The sequence below is a fragment of the Acipenser ruthenus genome, chromosome 5 (assembly GCF_902713425.1).
Source record: "Acipenser ruthenus chromosome 5, fAciRut3.2 maternal haplotype, whole genome shotgun sequence".
In the NCBI taxonomy this organism is placed as follows: Eukaryota; Metazoa; Chordata; class Actinopteri; order Acipenseriformes; family Acipenseridae; genus Acipenser; species Acipenser ruthenus.
The window spans coordinates 40236837-40256050 of record NC_081193.1 but is presented as its reverse complement, the minus strand read 5'-3'; the positions used below and the strand labels follow the sequence as shown (position 1 = coordinate 40256050).

General features: G+C 37.9%; 1 protein-coding gene and 1 pseudogene across 3 annotated transcripts; one reads left to right on the top strand and one right to left on the bottom strand.

Annotated features, from left to right (window-relative positions):
- Nucleotides 1-323: 323 nt before the first annotated feature.
- On the bottom strand, nt 324-7774 carry LOC117402850 (superoxide dismutase [Mn], mitochondrial-like; annotated as a pseudogene).
- On the top strand, nt 6511-18018 carry LOC117402848 (pre-mRNA-splicing regulator WTAP-like). 3 transcript variants are annotated; one of them, XM_034004428.3, is made up of 8 exons: nt 6511-6697; nt 8337-8374; nt 8468-8523; nt 8618-8676; nt 11005-11138; nt 13618-13796; nt 16354-16508; nt 16760-18018. In XM_034004428.3, the coding sequence occupies exons 2-8, from the start codon at nt 8345-8347 to the stop codon at nt 17338-17340; spliced, it is 1194 nt and encodes a 397-aa protein (XP_033860319.2). In that variant the 5' UTR covers nt 6511-6697; nt 8337-8344; the 3' UTR covers nt 17341-18018. The 3 variants fall into 3 exon arrangements, with proteins under 3 accessions (XP_033860319.2, XP_033860318.2, XP_033860320.2); XM_034004427.3 differs by lacking the exon at nt 6511-6697 and adding an exon at nt 6712-6844; XM_034004429.3 differs by lacking the exon at nt 6511-6697 and adding an exon at nt 6734-6891.
- Nucleotides 18019-19214: the final 1196 nt, after the last annotated feature.

Genomic DNA, 19214 nt, shown 5'->3' with positions numbered 1-19214 from the left:
ATCCCTTCTCCATCCTGGTGTACTTGATTTATTTGTTTAGCGTAACTCAATTGTACACTCCTAGGACCCCCTTAATTTAAACTGCTTGAAAACTATATTAAAACGTTAACAGAAAAGAGCATCCAGTGGTATTATCAGAAAGCATTAAGTCACCTTAAAAGCTAGGTATTAACTATGATGATCTATTAGTGATGTTTTATTGGGACACCCAATATTTTTTTAAATAAAAGCACATAACTTTTTCATTCAAAAGAGATCAGATCATCCCCTTTTATTTTATTAATGACAATTCAACTACAAAAATGATGCATAAGGAATCCAACAACATTTTGAAATTACTTTTATTGAAACAGTTTAACATCACATAATAGAGTATCAACATTTCAAAATCTAGCTGTAATCATACATTCATGCTAGTTAAACTCTTTTGCAAAGTGCTTTCATTAACCAAGTAATTAATTCTTTAGCTGGGCAAACAAGTAATGATTTGTGCGTTTGAATTTGAGTTCTAGCAAAAAGTTTTAAAGCAACATAGCAATGGACAATTGGACTAATTTACTTCTTTGCAGCCTGGAATCTTTCAGCTACATTTTCCCAGTTGACCACATTCCAGATCGCTTTTACATAATCAGGCCTCACATTTTTATACTGCAAGTAATAGGCATGCTCACAAACATCAATTCCAAGCAGAGGCGTGAGTCCTGTAAAAATGAATAAATATAAAAATCAGGGCTGAGTAAGGACTTACAAGTGAAATCTGGAGTAAAGCAGAATCATAATAAAGCAAAACAATGCACAAAAAAGCCCAGCATAAAACCACACTTTTCTGAACACATCCAAGTTAAAATAAAGGGTCAGCAAAAATGACGTCTAATTATGCAAGATAAGACTAACCGGTTGTTCCTTCTAGGGGGTCCTGATTAGGGCAGGCAGCAATGTTTAGTCGTCCACTTTCCTTGTTAAACCCTAGCCAGCCCCAGCCTGATCCCTGGACACCAACAGACACTGCTGCTATCTTCTCCTTCATCTTCTCAAAGGAACCAAAATCACACTTGATAGCTTCCATAAGCTCCCCTGTTCATCACATAGAAAGGAAAATTAATAGTAGAATCGTTTTACCCTTCTGAAACACAAATATCCCAGTTTCTTTAAAAAAAGGTCCAATCTAAAAAATAAAAAAACAGGAATGCACCTGCCATTGGTATATTTCTTGTTACAGAAACCTTGCTGGCAGGAGGTCCAGTTGAGCCGGAATACTGGAATACTGTCCCGGTACTATTTTCTATAGGCATCAGTGGTGTAGTTGACTCGCATAATAGGAAAGTAAAGTCAAATTACTCATATCTGCCACACAACTGTCTGATTCATTCAGTAGTCCTCTTGATGCAATGAAAAGAGCTCTAGGGATGTATTCTATTATGAACTAATTATTTAAGCTGGCTAAAAATTTGACTAAGTAGACACAAACACAATCGAAGCTCTTCCATGTAGAATCCTCTCAGCTATGCTAAAACTTGGCCCAGACATCATTGTTCTGCCACTGACCCACACACCTGTGGTCTAGCCAATATTGTTTAATGGAACCTTTATATGTTTACATGTATTCAACATTTTGGGGCTGATGTAAGGATAGGCGCAGTGCAAACAATTGCAGCGGCAAAATCCAAATTCAGCTTAAGCGCAATGCAAATTACTCAACACCCACAAATAATGAGCTTCAATCATGATAATGAGGGTCGCATTGAGCACCGCCTGTGCATCGGGGTATTTAGCGGCTGCACTTACAGCCCAGAGTTGAGGTGAGTTAGGAGTACAGAGAGCAGTAGGCGCTGTATGAGATTTGTGGAGAACGAAATAATAAGACAGAGGAAGGGCAGCAAAGTCCGCTTGGCGCACGGAAAAGAAAAGTCTGAGGAGGAGCTGAGAGTCCTTACGGCTGAGGTCACAGTATGGAATTTAGTTATTTGGAAAAGCCTAAGCCAACATCAGTTATGCTACCAAAGAGGCCATATGGTCCTCTATAGTGGAGAAAGTCAATGCTGTCGATGTTACCAGGAGGACAGTCAGCCAGTGATAAAGGTGGCAGAACCTGCTTTGGCGAACAAAAGCGAAACTCGCAAACAGCACAGGCATGCAGCAGGAACAGGAGGAGGGCCACCATCCACATCACAGCTGACACAGGGGAGGCAAGCGGAGAGGACGATCAATCTCAAACAAAGTGACCCTGGGTTTGAATATGCAGGGTCTTCTCCGTCTTGCCCTCCTCCGAAGGTTTTTCTGCCTGTCCTCAACAAGAGGAAATGTTTACGCCTGCTTAGTATTCCAGATCCCTGACCAATTCCGAGCTCTTTTCTTCACTTAAATACATTTCAATATCATTTAAATGGATTAATGATGTGTGATGGGGTACTCCCCGCCCCTGTGCGTATTTTATGTTTTGTGTTATTTTGTATTTGTTGTATTATTATTTAAAAGGTATGGTTTAGTGTGTTATTGTTATTGTTTGACAGCCTGTATGGCGAGAGACGGAGCTCTTGTGCTGAACTGCTGCAGGCCTGTGTTTGTTTTGTCTGTTTTGTTTGGACAACATGACTTTTGTTTTGTTAAATCCTTGATTTTGCAATAAATCGGCGCACCAGCGCATTCATTGACTCACAGTACTGTGTGCTTTTTCCAGGTCTGATGTCACCACCAAGCCATCTAGCCACATGATGGCAAAGTGCTAATTTGATAGCGGGTGGAGTGCTAATTTGATAGCGGGTCTGGTGAAAACCATTCTTTACATACGCAGCATTTTTAGTGGCCGCTAAAGTCCCACTTTACGCCAGATAAACACGTTTTTTGGCAGCAACTTTGCACGTATCTTTAAATCAGGCCCTTTGTTTGCTACAACCTTTTACTTACCTTGTGGTTCTCCACCACCATTGGGGGAAAGGTTACTCCAAAGTGATTGATGTTACCACCACCATTAAATTTCAAAGCAGGCTGCAAAGCTATCTGTGCTGTAACATCACCTATATTGCAAATGGGACAGTTTGTCACTTAAGTTGAAAATGGCCCTTAATTAAGGAAACTATGAAACAGTTTGGAGTAGGGGGCAGCAGTGTGGAGTAGTGGTTAGGGCTCTGGACTCTTGACCAGAGGGTTGTGGGTTCAAGCCCCAGTGGGGGACACTGCTGTTGTACCCTTGAGCAAGGTACTTTACCTAGATTGCTCTAGTAAAAAACCCAACTGTATAAATGGGTAATTGTATGTAAAATAATGTAATATTTGTATAATGTGAAATACTGTATAATGTGATATCTTGTAACAATTGTAAGTCGCCCTGGATAAGGGTGTCTGCTAAGAAATAAATAATTATAATAATAACAGTTGTAACTAGAAATGGTAGCATGCCTTGGACATGGGGTATGGAACTTAACTGAGAAATCATAGAATTATTACAATACTGTCACTGTAGTCAGGAAACATAGTCATATGGCCTCATTATGGCAGCTGTATTGGGTCAGATGTCAAAGTCCATGTCACCAGGACTTTAGCATTTAGGGTAATAAACTACTTCAACAGTTATTGAGGCTTTTACACTGTGGTGACAGTGTAATTATTGTATAATTATTGACACCATTTTTTTATTTTGGTGTGATATCCAAGATTGAACTTGAGCTATAGAAACACAGAAGACAATTGTGTATAGAATATGAAGCCAATGTCAAAACATGTCAGGTCTTTACCATCCGGAAGACATAAAGTCACATGACCCCAGCCATCTTGGGTCACAGGTCAAACTAAAGTATACCACTGGATTTTGCTCCTGAAAATATTAAGTCAGTATCTCAGCTGTTTTAAAATGTTTGCTGCTGGTAGAATGTTGATATGTTAGCAGCTGAAGTGGCATCAGCAAGTTTACAAAAACTTACAAGCTCCCCTCACTAGGTTGCTTAATTACAAAAGGGTAATCATACCTTTAAAAGTTGCCAAAACTGCTCCTTCACTGTAATACAGTAAGGCTCCCATATTGGTAGCATTTTTTTTTCTCTTGAGGACTCCACCCCCCAAACTGATTCCGTATCTGTGGCGGAGTGTCCCGCCCCTATATTTATATGTGCACTGTTTATTATTATTATTTGTATTATTGTTTGCGGCGCGGATAAAAGCGCCGCGTATTTGTTATTGTTTTTATATTTTACAAATCTCGTGAGGATGCGTGGCTGATCAGCTACTGATTTATTTAACTAGCTGTCAGTCACGCACCCTTACTAAACTCATGCAGACTGTGGTCGAGGGGTAATAAGATAATTAACAGCTAGTTAACCCCTCGGTATGAGCAACTTTATGGAACATTCCAAGTATTCGAACAAAATAGTCGCTAGTCAGCCTTATTGTCTAAACACCTGGAATAAACAAAAGCTAATCTGCCCCACATGTACCGGTAGCGTTTCATCTAAAGTTAAAACTGGAAATGTTATCTGGTTTCAACAAATAGGCTATAAATGTTAAACACCTGAGGTTTCAGAAAAATGATTTTGCCCCCAATAATTAAAAAATTGAATGTCATGCCTCTGTACTACACTCTTACCTGCCCAAAATACCGACTCTGAACAACATAGTTCAACTTATTTTGTTAAAACAAAACGGATATTTAAATATGCGGTAATTTGATACTCCTGCCTCTGTCGCAGTGTAGTGACAACACAAGCTGCCCTTTAACTTTCAACGTTAACTTCAGGTAAGGTCAATTTATTTACAAGTACCGAAATAATAACAATAAAAACAAAGTTATATTAACCATGAGAAGGCTGTTTGCAACACAAATCCCATTACTTAACCATATTCTTAAGAAAACATTTGCTTATTTACTGTGCATTTTCTCAACTGTTTAACCACTATCCACCCCTTGTTAAAATGGTTGCTCCCACTATTTTGTCTTCCGCGGTTGTTCAATGAACTATATTCACAGTATAACCTAGGTCGTAGTAAAAAATTTTTTTTTTTTTTTAAAAGAATTGTCATTGTAGATAAGCCCACCTCTTCAGGCTGCAGTCGTACTATATAATATTTGTCACAAGTAATTGCAACGATATATTTTTAAAGAAAATACTTTTACAATAATAAATACCTTATATAGTTTATATCATTTGTAGATCTGAAATATAAATTGCATTTAATATATTTTTAAAAACACATTTACAATGGCGATACTACAGCAAAGGCACTGAACAGACAAAGCATGAGTTATGGTAAGCACGGTAAAAGGGTAGCTAGGAAGATCATGTAGTAAACTGCAAAATTGCTGTGCAAATTGATCCTTGTAAACTGCTAAACCACCATAATCCGGCGCCGCTGGTCCTGCAGCTCGCTATTTTTAGCATCACTGTGTAACCAACAATAGGTTTTATTTATCTTGTCCCACACTGGGGATGCATATCCCTTACGAATGAAATAATGGAGGGCAAACAAACACTACACTTTAATTTTTATTTATGTATGTTTGTATTTATTTATTTGCCTGCATGTGAAATACGAAATTACAAAGTGATCAAGCTTATCTTAAAATAAATAAATAAATAAATAAATAAATAAATAAATAATACATATAAAACAAATGAGGCATACTTTTCTCAAGTTCTTATTGTGTACTATGGTTTCCTTTTCTATGCCCTTTTCTGAGTGAAATATAAACAGTGTGTCAGCTGTAAAATACAATTTGGTATTAAATTCACTGGAATCCCTAAAGTACAACAAATACATTAAACCGTTATGTTTGTTAAAATGTGTAAAAATTATAAGGGGGGGGGGGTTACTACTATGTGTTAACACATTTTTCTTGTTTACAAAGTGTCCTTAATTGTGGAATGGCCTTTTACTGAGGTAGCCTTATTTTACTGTAAATGCATTTTAGTACAGTGTTATACTGTGTACAACAATCCATCTCGCAAATATTTTCTTACCTCTCGTTAGCATAGCAACTTGGCCTTTCTTGAGCTCACCTAATTCAAAGTGAAAATAAAGTATCAAAAACCAAACAACCTACATAAAAATCATAAGGGATGTGTTATGCTGAATGTATTTTAAGCCTCCATATACTGTAATTACTCCTTTAACTCAAAATAACAGTTTACTATTTAAAGAAGCTAGGTTTTATAATTTCGGTAGCTTTAAACTATTTTAGGAAGCTTTAAAAGCTGTAAATAATACATTGAAAAAAAGCAAACGTCTAGATAGCGTGTCATAGTTAGGCCTTACGTTTTCCATAACGTTTGTCGTGCGTTACTACATTTTACAGGGTTATGACATTATATATATATATATATATATATATATATATATATATATATATATATATATATATATATATATATATATATTTGCAATGTTTTATAATAATTAGGTGGTACAACAATATACCGACAGGCCAAGATATCTAAAGCGTTACCAGTGTCTTCGTTAAACTCTCATCACAGAGGTTTCCCTACTCCACCCCTTCCCAAACCCTGCGTTTAAAGCAGACGAAGTGTGTTCGTCGTTATCATGCTTTGCGGCGTAGTCTCCTCCTCTCATTCATGGCGGCGACGACAGGAACAAGCAAATAACATTTAGAGAAAGACGTACAATTCATACTCTCATTTTAGTTTTGTTTTGTCACACGCTGTAGTGTATCGGTCAGAGAGCGTTTTTAGGAAATACCGAGACGGGTTCGGTAAGTAATTATATTTTTATGACCAACACAAGCAGAAGGGGAAGTATTTGTGTGTGTTTCTCTGCAGTCGGTTGTGGGAGAGTCTGGAGCTCTTCTTTCAGCGCCATTTTGTGGCAACAAGAAGCTGCAAACATATGAAACCGGCAGGTAACGCAGAAATAAAGAAGGCCTCAAAAACGTATTAAATTGTTAAGGTGCGTAGACTATGCATACAAGTGAAATGTTATCCACAGCCCTGTAAAAACAAGTACGCATTTTCAATACCGGTATTGTTGTTTTGCTGCATATTAAGTGGGAAGCTGGTAAATACAGACGGCGCGATTTAGATGCTAACAATGATTGAGGGACTAGAGAAGGCATGGAGGGCGGATACCTCAAGTTGCTTCATTTTTAATTCTGAACGATTAAAAAGGAGGGCTAACAGCAATCAAAGATCTCATTCTTTCAACACGTTGAAACATACTAATTCTAGGTTAGACATATTGGTGCCATAGTGTGTAGGATTGACATATTACGAAAAGAAATACTGTTTTAGTGTGCATCGATTAAGAGAGTAGTTTACCGACGGAACGGAATTAATGTGTTTTTTTTCTAATCGAGAGAGGCCCTTCGAAAAAGCGCCACACACGTTAGTGTTATTAGTTAATATAACCGTGTAATTTTGTCAAGAGGTTTGGTTTAATCGCGTCACCAATCATGTCCTGATCTGTTGTATATCAATTATGGCGAACTTGTTGAAATGTTGGGAAAAGTTCTCCAGCCGATAGGCACTGATCCGCAGCAAAAAGCAGTATTTCTATATAAAGTAATGTCTATCTTGCACAGGGAATAAACTGCCGTTTCAGTAAGTTGTCCCATAACGAACACGACAAAAACAGATATAGAATCGTGTTTTCTGTAATATCCGGAGCCATGTTCCACACAGACAACATCTAGGAAAGAAGATATTTTGGTCATAGCATCTGCTCAAAGTTTACAAATATTGTACAAAATAACTTTCAAATCGGGTTGTAACTTACTCGTTTTATACTTCAAAAAATGCAGTGTGTGCTGTAATGACTCGCGCACTAGCTTCTATCTAAAGCAGGGGTTCTCGGTCCTGGGGACCCCCAGTGTCTTATGGTTTTAATTTCAACTGAGCCCTCAATCACTTAACTACCCTTAATTGAACTAATTTGCTTAATTAGACCTTTAATTGTTTTCAGCTCTTAAACAGTTGCAGAGTTGAAGTTACTTATAAAATGTTATAGCTAACTTGATATCTGCAACTGTTTCAAAAGCTGAAAACAAGTACAAAGGTCTTATTAGGCTAAAAAGTTTGTATAAAACTTCAAAAATTTAACAAAATAGGAATATAGAATTAGCATGGAGGTTAAGGCCTCTTACAGTACACATATCCCACATATAGAACACATCCCTTATATTACCTATGGGAGTTTACTTGTCCTACATTGTGAGATCAGTATGGAGAATTGTTTTGGCAAAATTGTCATGTTTTTACAGTTGAGGCAAATTCTATGTTTATAAATTATTTAGCTTGATATTATAAGTACATTTTCTGCCAACAAAGTTGTTTATCTTAATCTACAAAAGCCTGTTTTAGTTTTGCTGTTTCTCATGGACTTTGCTTCTTCTACAGAGTTCAGAATGACTAATGAAGAACCTCTGCCGAAGAAGGTGAGTACAGAAACACTAAGGAACATATTGCATCATTTGTTAAATCATTGGGGAAACAAAATAAATAATAAACATTTTCTTGTATTTGGTTAGGTTCGCCTTAGTGAATCTGACTTGAAGACCCTGTCCAGAGAAGATCTGTGTGCAAGGTAAAGACCGGTTTCTTATGGATACAGTTTTTATGAGGACAGTCTAATAATGTAATTATAAAGAATGTTAATCTTTGTCTATTATTGACTTTAGGTGGAAACAACATGAAGCATATGTTCAAGTTCTGGAGGCAAAATACACAGAGCTCAACTGTAAGTTTAACCATGTTTGCTAAGGTTTTTAGAATCCCCCTAGTAGGTTTTGATATTTGTTTGTACATCTGCCCACACACTTAACACCGATCATATTCCAGAAACTGGGACACACATTTACACAGACTTACACCTGAGATTTAAATTTGTCACAGACTTTAACCTTTGACTTGATTGTGGGTAGGCTTGCAACTATTCGATTTTTATTTTTTTGCTAAATCGACGTTTATTTTAGAAAGAATTTACTGTTTTTTTCGATCTTTATTTTTCAATTCAAGCAGAGAATGGGTGAATTCGACCTTTAGGCTTAAAAAGACTTTTTTATGCCATTGAAAAATGTTTCATTTAGCGAAACCCTTTATCATATTCAACATGCAACAAAACCATGGTTACCAACATTCTATTTGAAATAAGGTTTGGTCACAGCGGAGCTATACATTTAAAGATTGTCTCAAATAAACCGTAGTAAACGCAGCATATAAAACTGTATTACACAGACCTTTTATAGCATAAATTTACAAGTAAAAATAATATGCACAAAACAAAACCTTAGATAGCTGAACAGAACTAACTAACTTATTATTCGGTGTCTGAGCTCCCCCTCTCCTGCTTTAGCACAGCCGGACACAGTCGCAGGCAAGGCAGACGGGCCCGCTTGGTCCTGCCGCGGAAACGTCAGCCGTCGGACAGGGTATTCTGCACAATATTCATTAAATGTTTTTCTCTTGCGCTCCATTTTCAAATCAAACTAGTAACTGTCACCGTATACCTAAAGCAAAAGCTTACGTACACCTTAACCCGCTAATTTCAAAGTAGGCGCTTTGAATGACAGGCGCTGTAGCTGGCAAATGATAGCATTCTAGCACTGCTTCGGTCAACGAGATCTGTCAGAACAGGGTGAAACTACAATACTAACGGACCACTGAGATGACTGACAGTGACCCCCAGGCATTCAGAGACGGGACAAGTATAAAAACTACACAAACTAGAGATGATTTCTAAATGATTATTTTTTGGTAAGAAAATAAAAAATACGAGTGGTTTTACCGACGTTTATCGTATTTTTGGGGAATTTGACGTTTAACAAGCTTTACTGATTAATATCAAAGTAGCAAGCCTAATTATGGCAAATGTATTATTGTGGCTACTAAACCATAGGACCAGACTCACGTGTGAACCTCACAAATTGTCTCGGACAATGAAGATGTAGAGCAGGTGGCCTGAAAAAGTTAACTGGACTTTGGAATTTTGAAACTTTTTAAACAGTAAAATAAATTAAGCAGCCTTAAAGCCTATGTAACATAAAAGGACATCAGCAATATGTCTTCATACATAAACATTTGTGCAGCAGATTGGTTAAAACTCTATGTAGTTCTTTCAAAATAATAAAGCATGCTTCTGTCTAACCCAGGGGTGGGCAATTCCGGTCCTGGAGGGCTGGTGGCCCTCCTGGCTTTTATTCCAACTGTGATCTAAATTACTTAATTAGACCAATAATTGGTCCAATTAAGTAATTTAGGGCAAAGTTGCAACCAAAGCCAGGAGGGACACCGGCCCTCCAGGACTGGAATTGCCCACCCCTGGTCTAACCTGTACTGTAATATATTGTGTTGAGTGTTTGTGGGATTGCACAAAGTAATCAGATGTAAAGTTTGAACTTGTAGTTAAGTGGTAGTATTTTGATCTGACCTTTTTTTTGCGTCATAACCTAGACTCCAATGTGAACAACTAACAGTATGTGGAAGTAACCAAAATATGATTGCTTTATCATGCTCAGTGAGCACAGCACAATAGAAAGAAAGAAACGCTAATGTACGGGTAAGTAAGCTGGGCTGAGTTGAGTGGGGGATGGAGGGGGGTGGGACGCCAGAATCACCGCCGAGCTCTCTTGAGGTGTTGTAGGCTAGTTGATGAAACACAGAGGATGGAAGGTGCCCACTTGAAGACCCCAGAGATGTACCCTACTTAGCTCCATCCAGACAGTTGTCATGCTGATGCGCTGGGGAGACCGCACTGTGGTTGATCCCCGGAGCCAGCATCGCAGCCGTTGTGTGTGCTGATGCGCTAGGGAGGCAATAAGCTGATCCCTGGAGCCAGCATTACACTTCAGCCATCAACACCACACAGAAGGATATCTACATCATCATATGGAAGGAAGCGCAAATGGATGGAGACACAGATGGATCACATTAGTTTACTGTAAAGCTACGTCTTAGTTGGTGCTTATCTTGGCGAGAGCCGAGTTCAAATCAGCATGAAGTTTTAACATCTACTCTCGTGTAATGGAAATCAAATCTTGCTTTATTTTTTTTTTGGTTTTGCATAAAGCCCCAGCAAATGATGTGACTGGCTTGAAGGAGTCTGAAGAGAAGCTGAAACAGCAACAACAAGAATCTGCACGGAGAGAGAACATCCTTGTCATGAGGCTTGCCACGAAGGAACAGGAAATGCAAGAGTGTACTGTAAGTGCTTGATCTTATGATTTAATTTTTTTAAAATTTGGAATCGCCAATTATTTATTGTTTTCTCCCCAATTTGGAAAGCCCAATATTTATTTTTTTCAACCTGGCTCACCACTGCAACACCCGCGCTGACTCGGGAGAGACGAAGAAAGACTTGCGCATCCTCCGAAACGTGTGCCATCAGCCGTCTGCTGCTTTTCACTCTGCTGACCCGCCATGCATCCACCTCAGAGTTGCAGTGTCGGAGGACCATGCAGCTCTGGGCAGCTTACAGGCAGGCAGGTCTGCAGGCGCCCAGCCAGTCTACAGGGGTCGCTGGTGTGCGGTGAGCCGAGGACACCCAGGCTGAACAAAGCCCCCCCCCACCTGGGTGCGCTCTGCAAATTATGCGCCGCCACCCTGGGAACTCCCATCCACGGTCGGCAGTGGAATAGCCTGGACTCAAACTGGCGACCTCCGGCTTAAGGGCACATCCTGCACTCCACGCAGAGTGCCTTTACCGGATGCGCCACTTGGGAACCCCTGTCTTATGATTAGTTTTAATGTAAAACCAATGTAGTTTGACTGAACTAACAACTAACATATCTTGCTCGTATAAATAGCTATAATACGTCCATGAACATGGGGTATCTTCTATGTATACCATTTGACTGGTTAAACAGTTATAGTGATGTATTTTCAAGCTAATTGAAGTAATGGACCATTTCATTGTATTGTATAAATCTAATGAGGACATTGGTACTGCAGTGTATTTAAACTATACATTGAATTATTTATAAACCTACCATGTGAAAATGTTTAGATGAACTCTATTAATAGAAAGTTTAAAAGATTGCAGTAACCAGGAATAGAAGGAATGAGGTACAGAACTGGAAGCACAAAGCTTTTCTCTGAGAACTGTAGCCTTGCCGCTTAAGCCGAGGGGTCAGAAGTCACTTTCTACAAACAGTTGTGCAAACTACAAGTTTTGAGAGAGAGAGAATAAATGTTTGTTCCAGTAGAAATCAGTAAAAACTAACAGATGGAAAATATAGGTATCTGCAGCTTGACATGCTGCGTCATAACTATGTTTGAGTGAAATTTAACTAAACTATGTTTTGAGTTAAATTTAATAAAGGCTTCCGTTTTGATAGGTGTTTTTTATTTTTCCCCCCGCCCTTTTTCCTTCCTTGTAGCGTTACGAAATGGGTCAAATTATTATTTTTTTTTATGGCAAGCAGTTTCAATATTGGGTAGTATGGTGTTTTGGGGGCTCAAATATCTGGGTTTACATGATTTTGACTGGGAGTTCAGATACATAAATACACAATTGATTAGAAAAATACACGCAATCTCCTTGGCTGACTTCAATATTTCTTTCTACAGTTCCTATAAGTTGTAGACAGGTGTTCCGTGAAAGTAGAAGCAACATTGTAGACAACAGATTTCATTCTACAGTTTTTGGCAACATGTGAACTAGTGTCCCCTTGGCTTTACTGTAGAAGGGTCAGTTTAATTGTAGTTAATGTATTGCCGTCTTTGAAATTAAAGTCTTTGTACTAGGGTATTTAAGTCAGCAGTTTTTTTTGTTTCTTTTTTAAAGCAGCCCATCCCCTTTCAGATATTTTGTGGTTTGAAGGGATAAAATACTGTACATGCCTGGGTTTTCTGCTAAAAGCTGGGGCATTGTGGGGGTACTGCACTTTAATACTGTATGCAGGATCCCCTACCCCGCCCCTAAAACATTGTAAGCGGAGGTAACCAAGATGTAGTGATCATCTGTGGTGTCTCACTGATTTTTATGGTGCTGGGACAAGAATGTACAGATATGTTTTCTTTTGGGTTGCATCTGCTTACTTTGGCAGGGCTCAGAATTGGAGGCTTTCTTGTGGTGTTTTGGTACATACGCTTTATACAGATCTAAGAGTTTCTTGAGTTGGAGTGGCTCATAGAACATTTAAGTTATCCAAAATGACAAGAATGAAGTGAGTAGTAAAAATGGAAAGAGGAGGGAGGGGGGTGCTTAAATACATCATTAAGATTGAACTGATTACATTACATCATCATAAGCTAGTCTTTGAGAGACAAATCATATAAAGGGTATCCGATTATGAATGTATACCCCATTGAATGCATTAAGCTACAGTACAAACCAATAATTGAAAAAAATAAATTAGTAACTTGGTACTGGGTGCAAAGCGAATGGCGTTTCTGTTTTCAAAATACAAGACTTGCAGTCCTATATGCAACTAAATAAGGCTATGCACTGCCTATGACACTTTTTTAAACAGTACATGATTCCCAGCTGCTCCTGGCTTGTACTATAGTATTAACTTAGATGATACAAAACTGTTGCCTTTTTAAAAGATAATTTCTACTGTATTGTACAAACAAGTGATTGCTATAGTGAGCTTGGGGGATATCTCACTAGCACCATAAATTATAAATGTGATAAATGTTTCACTTTTTGGTAATATTTTTTTCTTTTACTTTTGCACAGACCCAGATTCAGTACCTCAAGCAAGTTCAGCAACCCAATGCTGCCCAGCTGAGATCTTCTATGGTGGACCCAGCCATCAACTTGTTTTTCCTTAAAATGAAGGGCGAACTGGAACAGACTAAAGACAAACTGGAGCAAGCCCAAAATGAACTGAGTGCCTGGAAATTTACACCTGATAGGTAAACAAACCAAATACTCCCCAGTCAAGACTTTCCTCACACTCCCACAGCAAGAATGCTATGGTGGGATGGCAAAAATGCTCTATTCACAACAAGACTCCAACTTTTAAGCGAAAAAGCCAGATTTTTGTACTGTCCAGCTTGTAATACTTAATATAAACTTTTGTCAGATGAACCTTCTGTTTCAGCTTTCTCTCCCCTTGCTTCAGAGGCCTGAAGGAATCGGACTGTTCCGAAGAGGCGGTCAAATCTGAATTCAAATTTCTTCCCCTCCTATAATGTTTAGACACCTGGCTTGTGGTGTACGGAGGAAATTGAGGGAGGAGCGAGTCAAATCTGTGTCTGCAGACTGAGTATGGAGGAAAGAAACTAGCTTAATCATGAATTGAACATATACAATTCCAGTAAAATGTAACTCTGGAATATCCTGTGCTCTAAATACAGCGCTAGTAACTCATAAGACACACCGGAAGCCAGTTTGGTAATAAGACTGTTGGCTTCTGGCTTGCTCATTGCGAACTGACGAGTCAAAACCTAAGAAGTGACTTTATTTTATAGAGGGCTCGTCATCCAGCCATGGTTAGATTTTTCTATTTATTTATTTTTTAAGTTACATCAACAGCAGTGTGAATTTGGGATATTTTAATTAACTTTGTAAGACTAACAAGTTTAAAAGCGCTTGAAGGTGGAAGTTTGTTGTAAACCAGACTTTTTTCTTTCTGCAAAGACATTCATGCTGTGAGATTAAGTTACTGAGTACACATGCTGTTGTGGGTGTATCAAAGTATTGTAAATGTGAAATGTTTTTTCTTTGGGGGGGGGGGGGGGGTTGCATTTAGTATAGGGAATAATGAAACCGTAAGAATCCAAAAAGATTGGTAAAAAGGTAATACTGTAAATTTTGTGGATTCTGTATTGCAATTTTTAAAATGTGCATCATTTTATGTCAGGGTTGTGAAATCAAGATGTTTATGTTGCAAAGATACGCATACAAGTGCCTTTCATTGTTTTGTTTTGTTTCTGTGTCAAGGTTATCTTGTATGTTAAGTTCATTTTACTAGTTTCTAGTAAAGAATAGGGACATGAGGGGATTGGGCAGAATTGCGGTATTTTGTGATGCATTAGCTCAATTAAGCATTCTGTATAAAATTCCCTTCAGTGGTAACTATTCTGTGAGTGGGACACTGACACTGGAGAAACTGGAATTGTTGAAGGTTGGGTATTGCTTGATTGGGTTTCCTGTTACACAAACTGAAAATATTCCAACCATATTTAGTTTCTCAATTGAGTTCCATCAGACATTAGTACATTTTGAACTCTTAATTGTAATGCTTTACAATAGATTGCTTGTTAAACGCATAATGATTTGGTTGGATATAACTGTTCTGAGAAGACCTAAAAGTTCTACTTGGAGAAAAGGTTCTATATGAGTAGATGACTTAAAGTAAACTCTTGAATAATGGGTTTATTTATTTATTTATTTATTTATTTATTTATTTATTTATTGTTAATGTTTGTTCACTAATGCAATTAAACTCACACATTTTTACAAACTACCTTTAGGAATAGTTTTAATTTAAAGATCAAATTCAATCATTGTTCTGTTTTAAACTTTAAATGCCCCTTTTGAATGGTGCTTAATGTTGAACTTTCTTATGAATGCTTGATCATGAATGCAGGGACAAGCACTTCCTTTTTCAATTTTGGTTGCCCGTTAGCTGAGTTAAGAAGAACCCAGCAATATGATCCCAGTTGATGACTGGAACCACAATGTACAATTCCACACTTAATCTTAAACAGGAATTCAGAATTGTGATCTAAAATCAGAACTTAAATGTTGAATGCAGCTTTAAATGTTTTAATGTGCATATATTTCGGCTTATTAGGGTGCAACTGAATATGTTAACAAAAGGTTCAATATAGTTTGTTCTGGTAGGCTATTGTCATGTGACTCCCTTTAATTTAAATATGATGAATGGGAGCCATGTACAATGTTAAATGGGGGGAAAAAAAAAACATTTTAAGCAAGTTCTTTTCATTGCATACATCTGTAAAATTCATATTCGACCAGTTTAAGTGCATGTATTCCAACCTTTAACAAGTTTAAGTCCTTTCAAAGCTTGGCTTGTAAGCATTACAATAACCTTCAAAGACATTAAGCTGCAGAATAAAAGGTAACTTGTTTTGTTAAGTAATGTTAAGTCATCTGTGTCTTCAGAATGGTTTTTACAGTTCCAACCAGAAGCAACATTAATGGTATTGTAAGTGGAAGGTGCTTCTATTTTATGACAATTGACTCTAAATTGGAATGTCAGAGTAATTCCTTTTTATATGTCTGGCTCTTCAGGGCAAAATTATTTACATTACAAAATATACACAAAGGAACTTGAAAGGTGGGTCAGATAACTTACTTCCTGCAGATGTCCTTCATAATAAGCCAGTAGTTAAGCATTGGATTTAATCTGCATTGCTTTCTTTTTAGTGTTGTGTGTGTGTGTGTGTTTGTTTTTTTTTTTTTAAAGTTCATTCTGTGATAATAGGTTCCTTTCCTTTACAGCCAAACAGGCAAAAAGTTGATGGCCAAATGTCGGATGCTTATTCAGGAGAATCAAGAGTTGGGGAGACAGCTGTCCCAGGGACGTATTGCCCAGTTGGAGGCCGAGTTGGCTTTGCAGAAAAAGTATAGTGAAGAGCTTAAAAGCAGTCAAGATGGTAAGATACTCATTGGGGGAAAAAAAAAAAAAGATTCTTAAAGCTGATGTCCTTTACATGGTAGCTTTTATGAATGGCTGTCTTAATATTAATTGAATTACAGTAACTAAAGTTGATTGTACATTTTAGGCAGTTCTTGCAACATGAGATTTCTGTTTCTGCATGGTCTATAAAGAAATTAAGTTATTTATTATCTGTATGTGATATTTTGGAAAATTGATGTATTTATGTATTTTCTCACCTCTTTCCAGAACTGAATGACTTCATCATTCAGCTGGATGAGGAGGTGGAGGGAATGCAGAGTACAATCTTGATCCTCCAGCAGCAACTGAAAGAGACTCGCCAGCAGATGGCTCAGCAAGGGCAGCAGCAGCAGCAGCAGCAGCAGTCCTGTGCTCCAGGCACAAGCAGGCCTTCCTCTTCTGAGCCTGGCCAGGCTGATGCAGCTTGCAAAGACAGAGGGAGGGTGGCAAACGGACCAAGCAATGGCAACCCCTCCCAGAGGACTTCTGGGTCTGGCCTCTACAGAGAAGTTAGTAGCACTGAAGAGGATTTCCCCTCTTCCCCTGGAAATGGGAATAAACTCACCAACCACTCTGAAGAGAGAATAAGCAGGGAGGGGAGCGGGTACATGAATCAGCTTAGTGCTGGTTACGAAAGTGTAGACTCTCCTACAGGCAGTGAGAACTCTCTCGCTCACCACTCAAATGACACAGACTCCAACCATGACCCTGACGAGCCAGTGAGTGGGAAAGGTAACAGAACTGCGGGTTCTCGCCACGTTCAGAATGGTTTGGCCTCCACTATAAATGCACACAGTTCAGTTTTGTAACATTCTTTACACTGCAACTTTTTTTTATAAAAATATACAGTGTCATTGAGTTTGGCTGAGGATACTGTCCTGAAGTGTATGGACTAGGATGTTTTAAAAACAAGGGAAAAAAATAAGTACAATTCTGCTTTCATTTATTTATTTTTCGCTTCATGTGATACCTCCGGCCACAGTTAAATTAATAATTACGTTGAACGTTGCTAAACAAAATGGATACTTGTAGATTTGAGTTATTTTTATATGATTTAATGTAAAGAGAAAAACAAACCATAATGTCTATGTAATTTTGCATATCCCAAATTGGTCCTGTATGGGCATTCTTAACTTTTATTCCCAGTCACATTTACAGTGGTGTTCATAAGGACTTTACCTTTTCCATGCTTTTGGTCTAATGCTGCAAGATGCCTGTACAATAATATACCACAAAAGTTATTTTTTTGTGTTGCCATGTTCCGGATGTCTGTAGTTTCATTGTTAAATACAATATTGTTTTTTTGCAACTCTGTTTTGTGTGTGTCTGTATTTTTTTCCCCCCTCTAGGTGAAACACTGTAAGAATTGTGTGTGTTGTTTTACAGTTTCTAGTAATTGTTGTACATGATAATGCATATTACCCAGACTCCTCCATTAACCCCTTTCCCCTGTACTGACCAAACATAAATAAAGATTTTTAATATTATTTGTGGTCTTTTTTGGCTTTTGTAGTGTTATATATACATATATGGGACTGAATAAAAAAGTGATCAGAGACTGCTGGGGAATGTATTGATATTTGAAGGTTTATATCTGCAGTAGCCCAGTTGTGTTCACACTTGCAGTACAACGACCGTGTTCCTGTTTACTGTATTTACCTACTGTAATATTCTACATCTGACAGCAGGCCATATATGATTACATGCTTTATATTCCCTAAAAGTAAATTCTGCAGCAGGCACACAAGACTCCTGCTTATGCAGATGATTTCCATGCCTTACTCTAACAACTGCAAATAAAGTTTGTTTGTGGTGGTACTACCTTTATACATTTGTTAAGCTAGCAACAATGTTTTGTAAATATGCAATTTGAACTAGCGGATGAACATAACCAAACTTTTAGTGTATATCTCTTTCTCCCACCCCCAGCTGAAAAGACATCTTTCAAATAGTAGAAATATCCTGCCCCCATCCCTATTACATTTGTATGGAGTCATACAAAATGGGTGAATTCATTTTCATCCAACCATCTTTCATTACTTGTGAGGTACACTGGTGACAACTGTTTTAAATACCCAGTGTGAATGATTGTTAGCACAAATACACACCAAACATTTTTGAAATATCTGAGAACCAACTACAGCCACATGTTGAAAGTTTACCTAGCTATGTTAAAGAAACAACACCATTTCTGAATAGAATAAAGACTAAACTTCCAGTGAAATTAGAGGTTACTAAGAAGTTACTTTTTAAGTCACTGGGAAATTGAATTGATGTAAAAACCTTGAATAATTTAGAAGTTCATCTGATTTGTGCTTCAACTCCTACAGTGCTTATAGAAAGTCTACACCCCCTTGAACTTTTTTCACATTTTGTTGTGTCAGTGCCTCAGCGTTTCATGCATTTAAATGAGGATTTTTTTCCACTTATCTACACACCATACTCCACACTGCTAAGGGGAAAAAAGTTATATATTAAAAATAAACAAAACTGAAAGAACATAATTGGATAAGTCTCCAACCCCCTGAGTTCATTCTTGGTGGAAGCACCTTTGGCAGCAATTACAGCTGTGAGTCTGTTGGGATAGGTCTCTACCAACTTTGCACACCTAGATTTGGCAATATTTGACCATTCTTCTTTACAAAACTATTCAAGCTCTGTTAAGTTCCTTGGGGAGCGTTGA

Coding starts and splice junctions, on each gene's coding strand:
- LOC117402848 (XM_034004427.3), top strand. Junction 11,139..13,617: donor AGGAAATGCAAGAGTGTACT/GTAAGTGCTTGA, acceptor ACTTTTGCACAG/ACCCAGATTCAGTACCTCAA. Junction 16,509..16,759: donor GCTTAAAAGCAGTCAAGATG/GTAAGATACTCA, acceptor ACCTCTTTCCAG/AACTGAATGACTTCATCATT.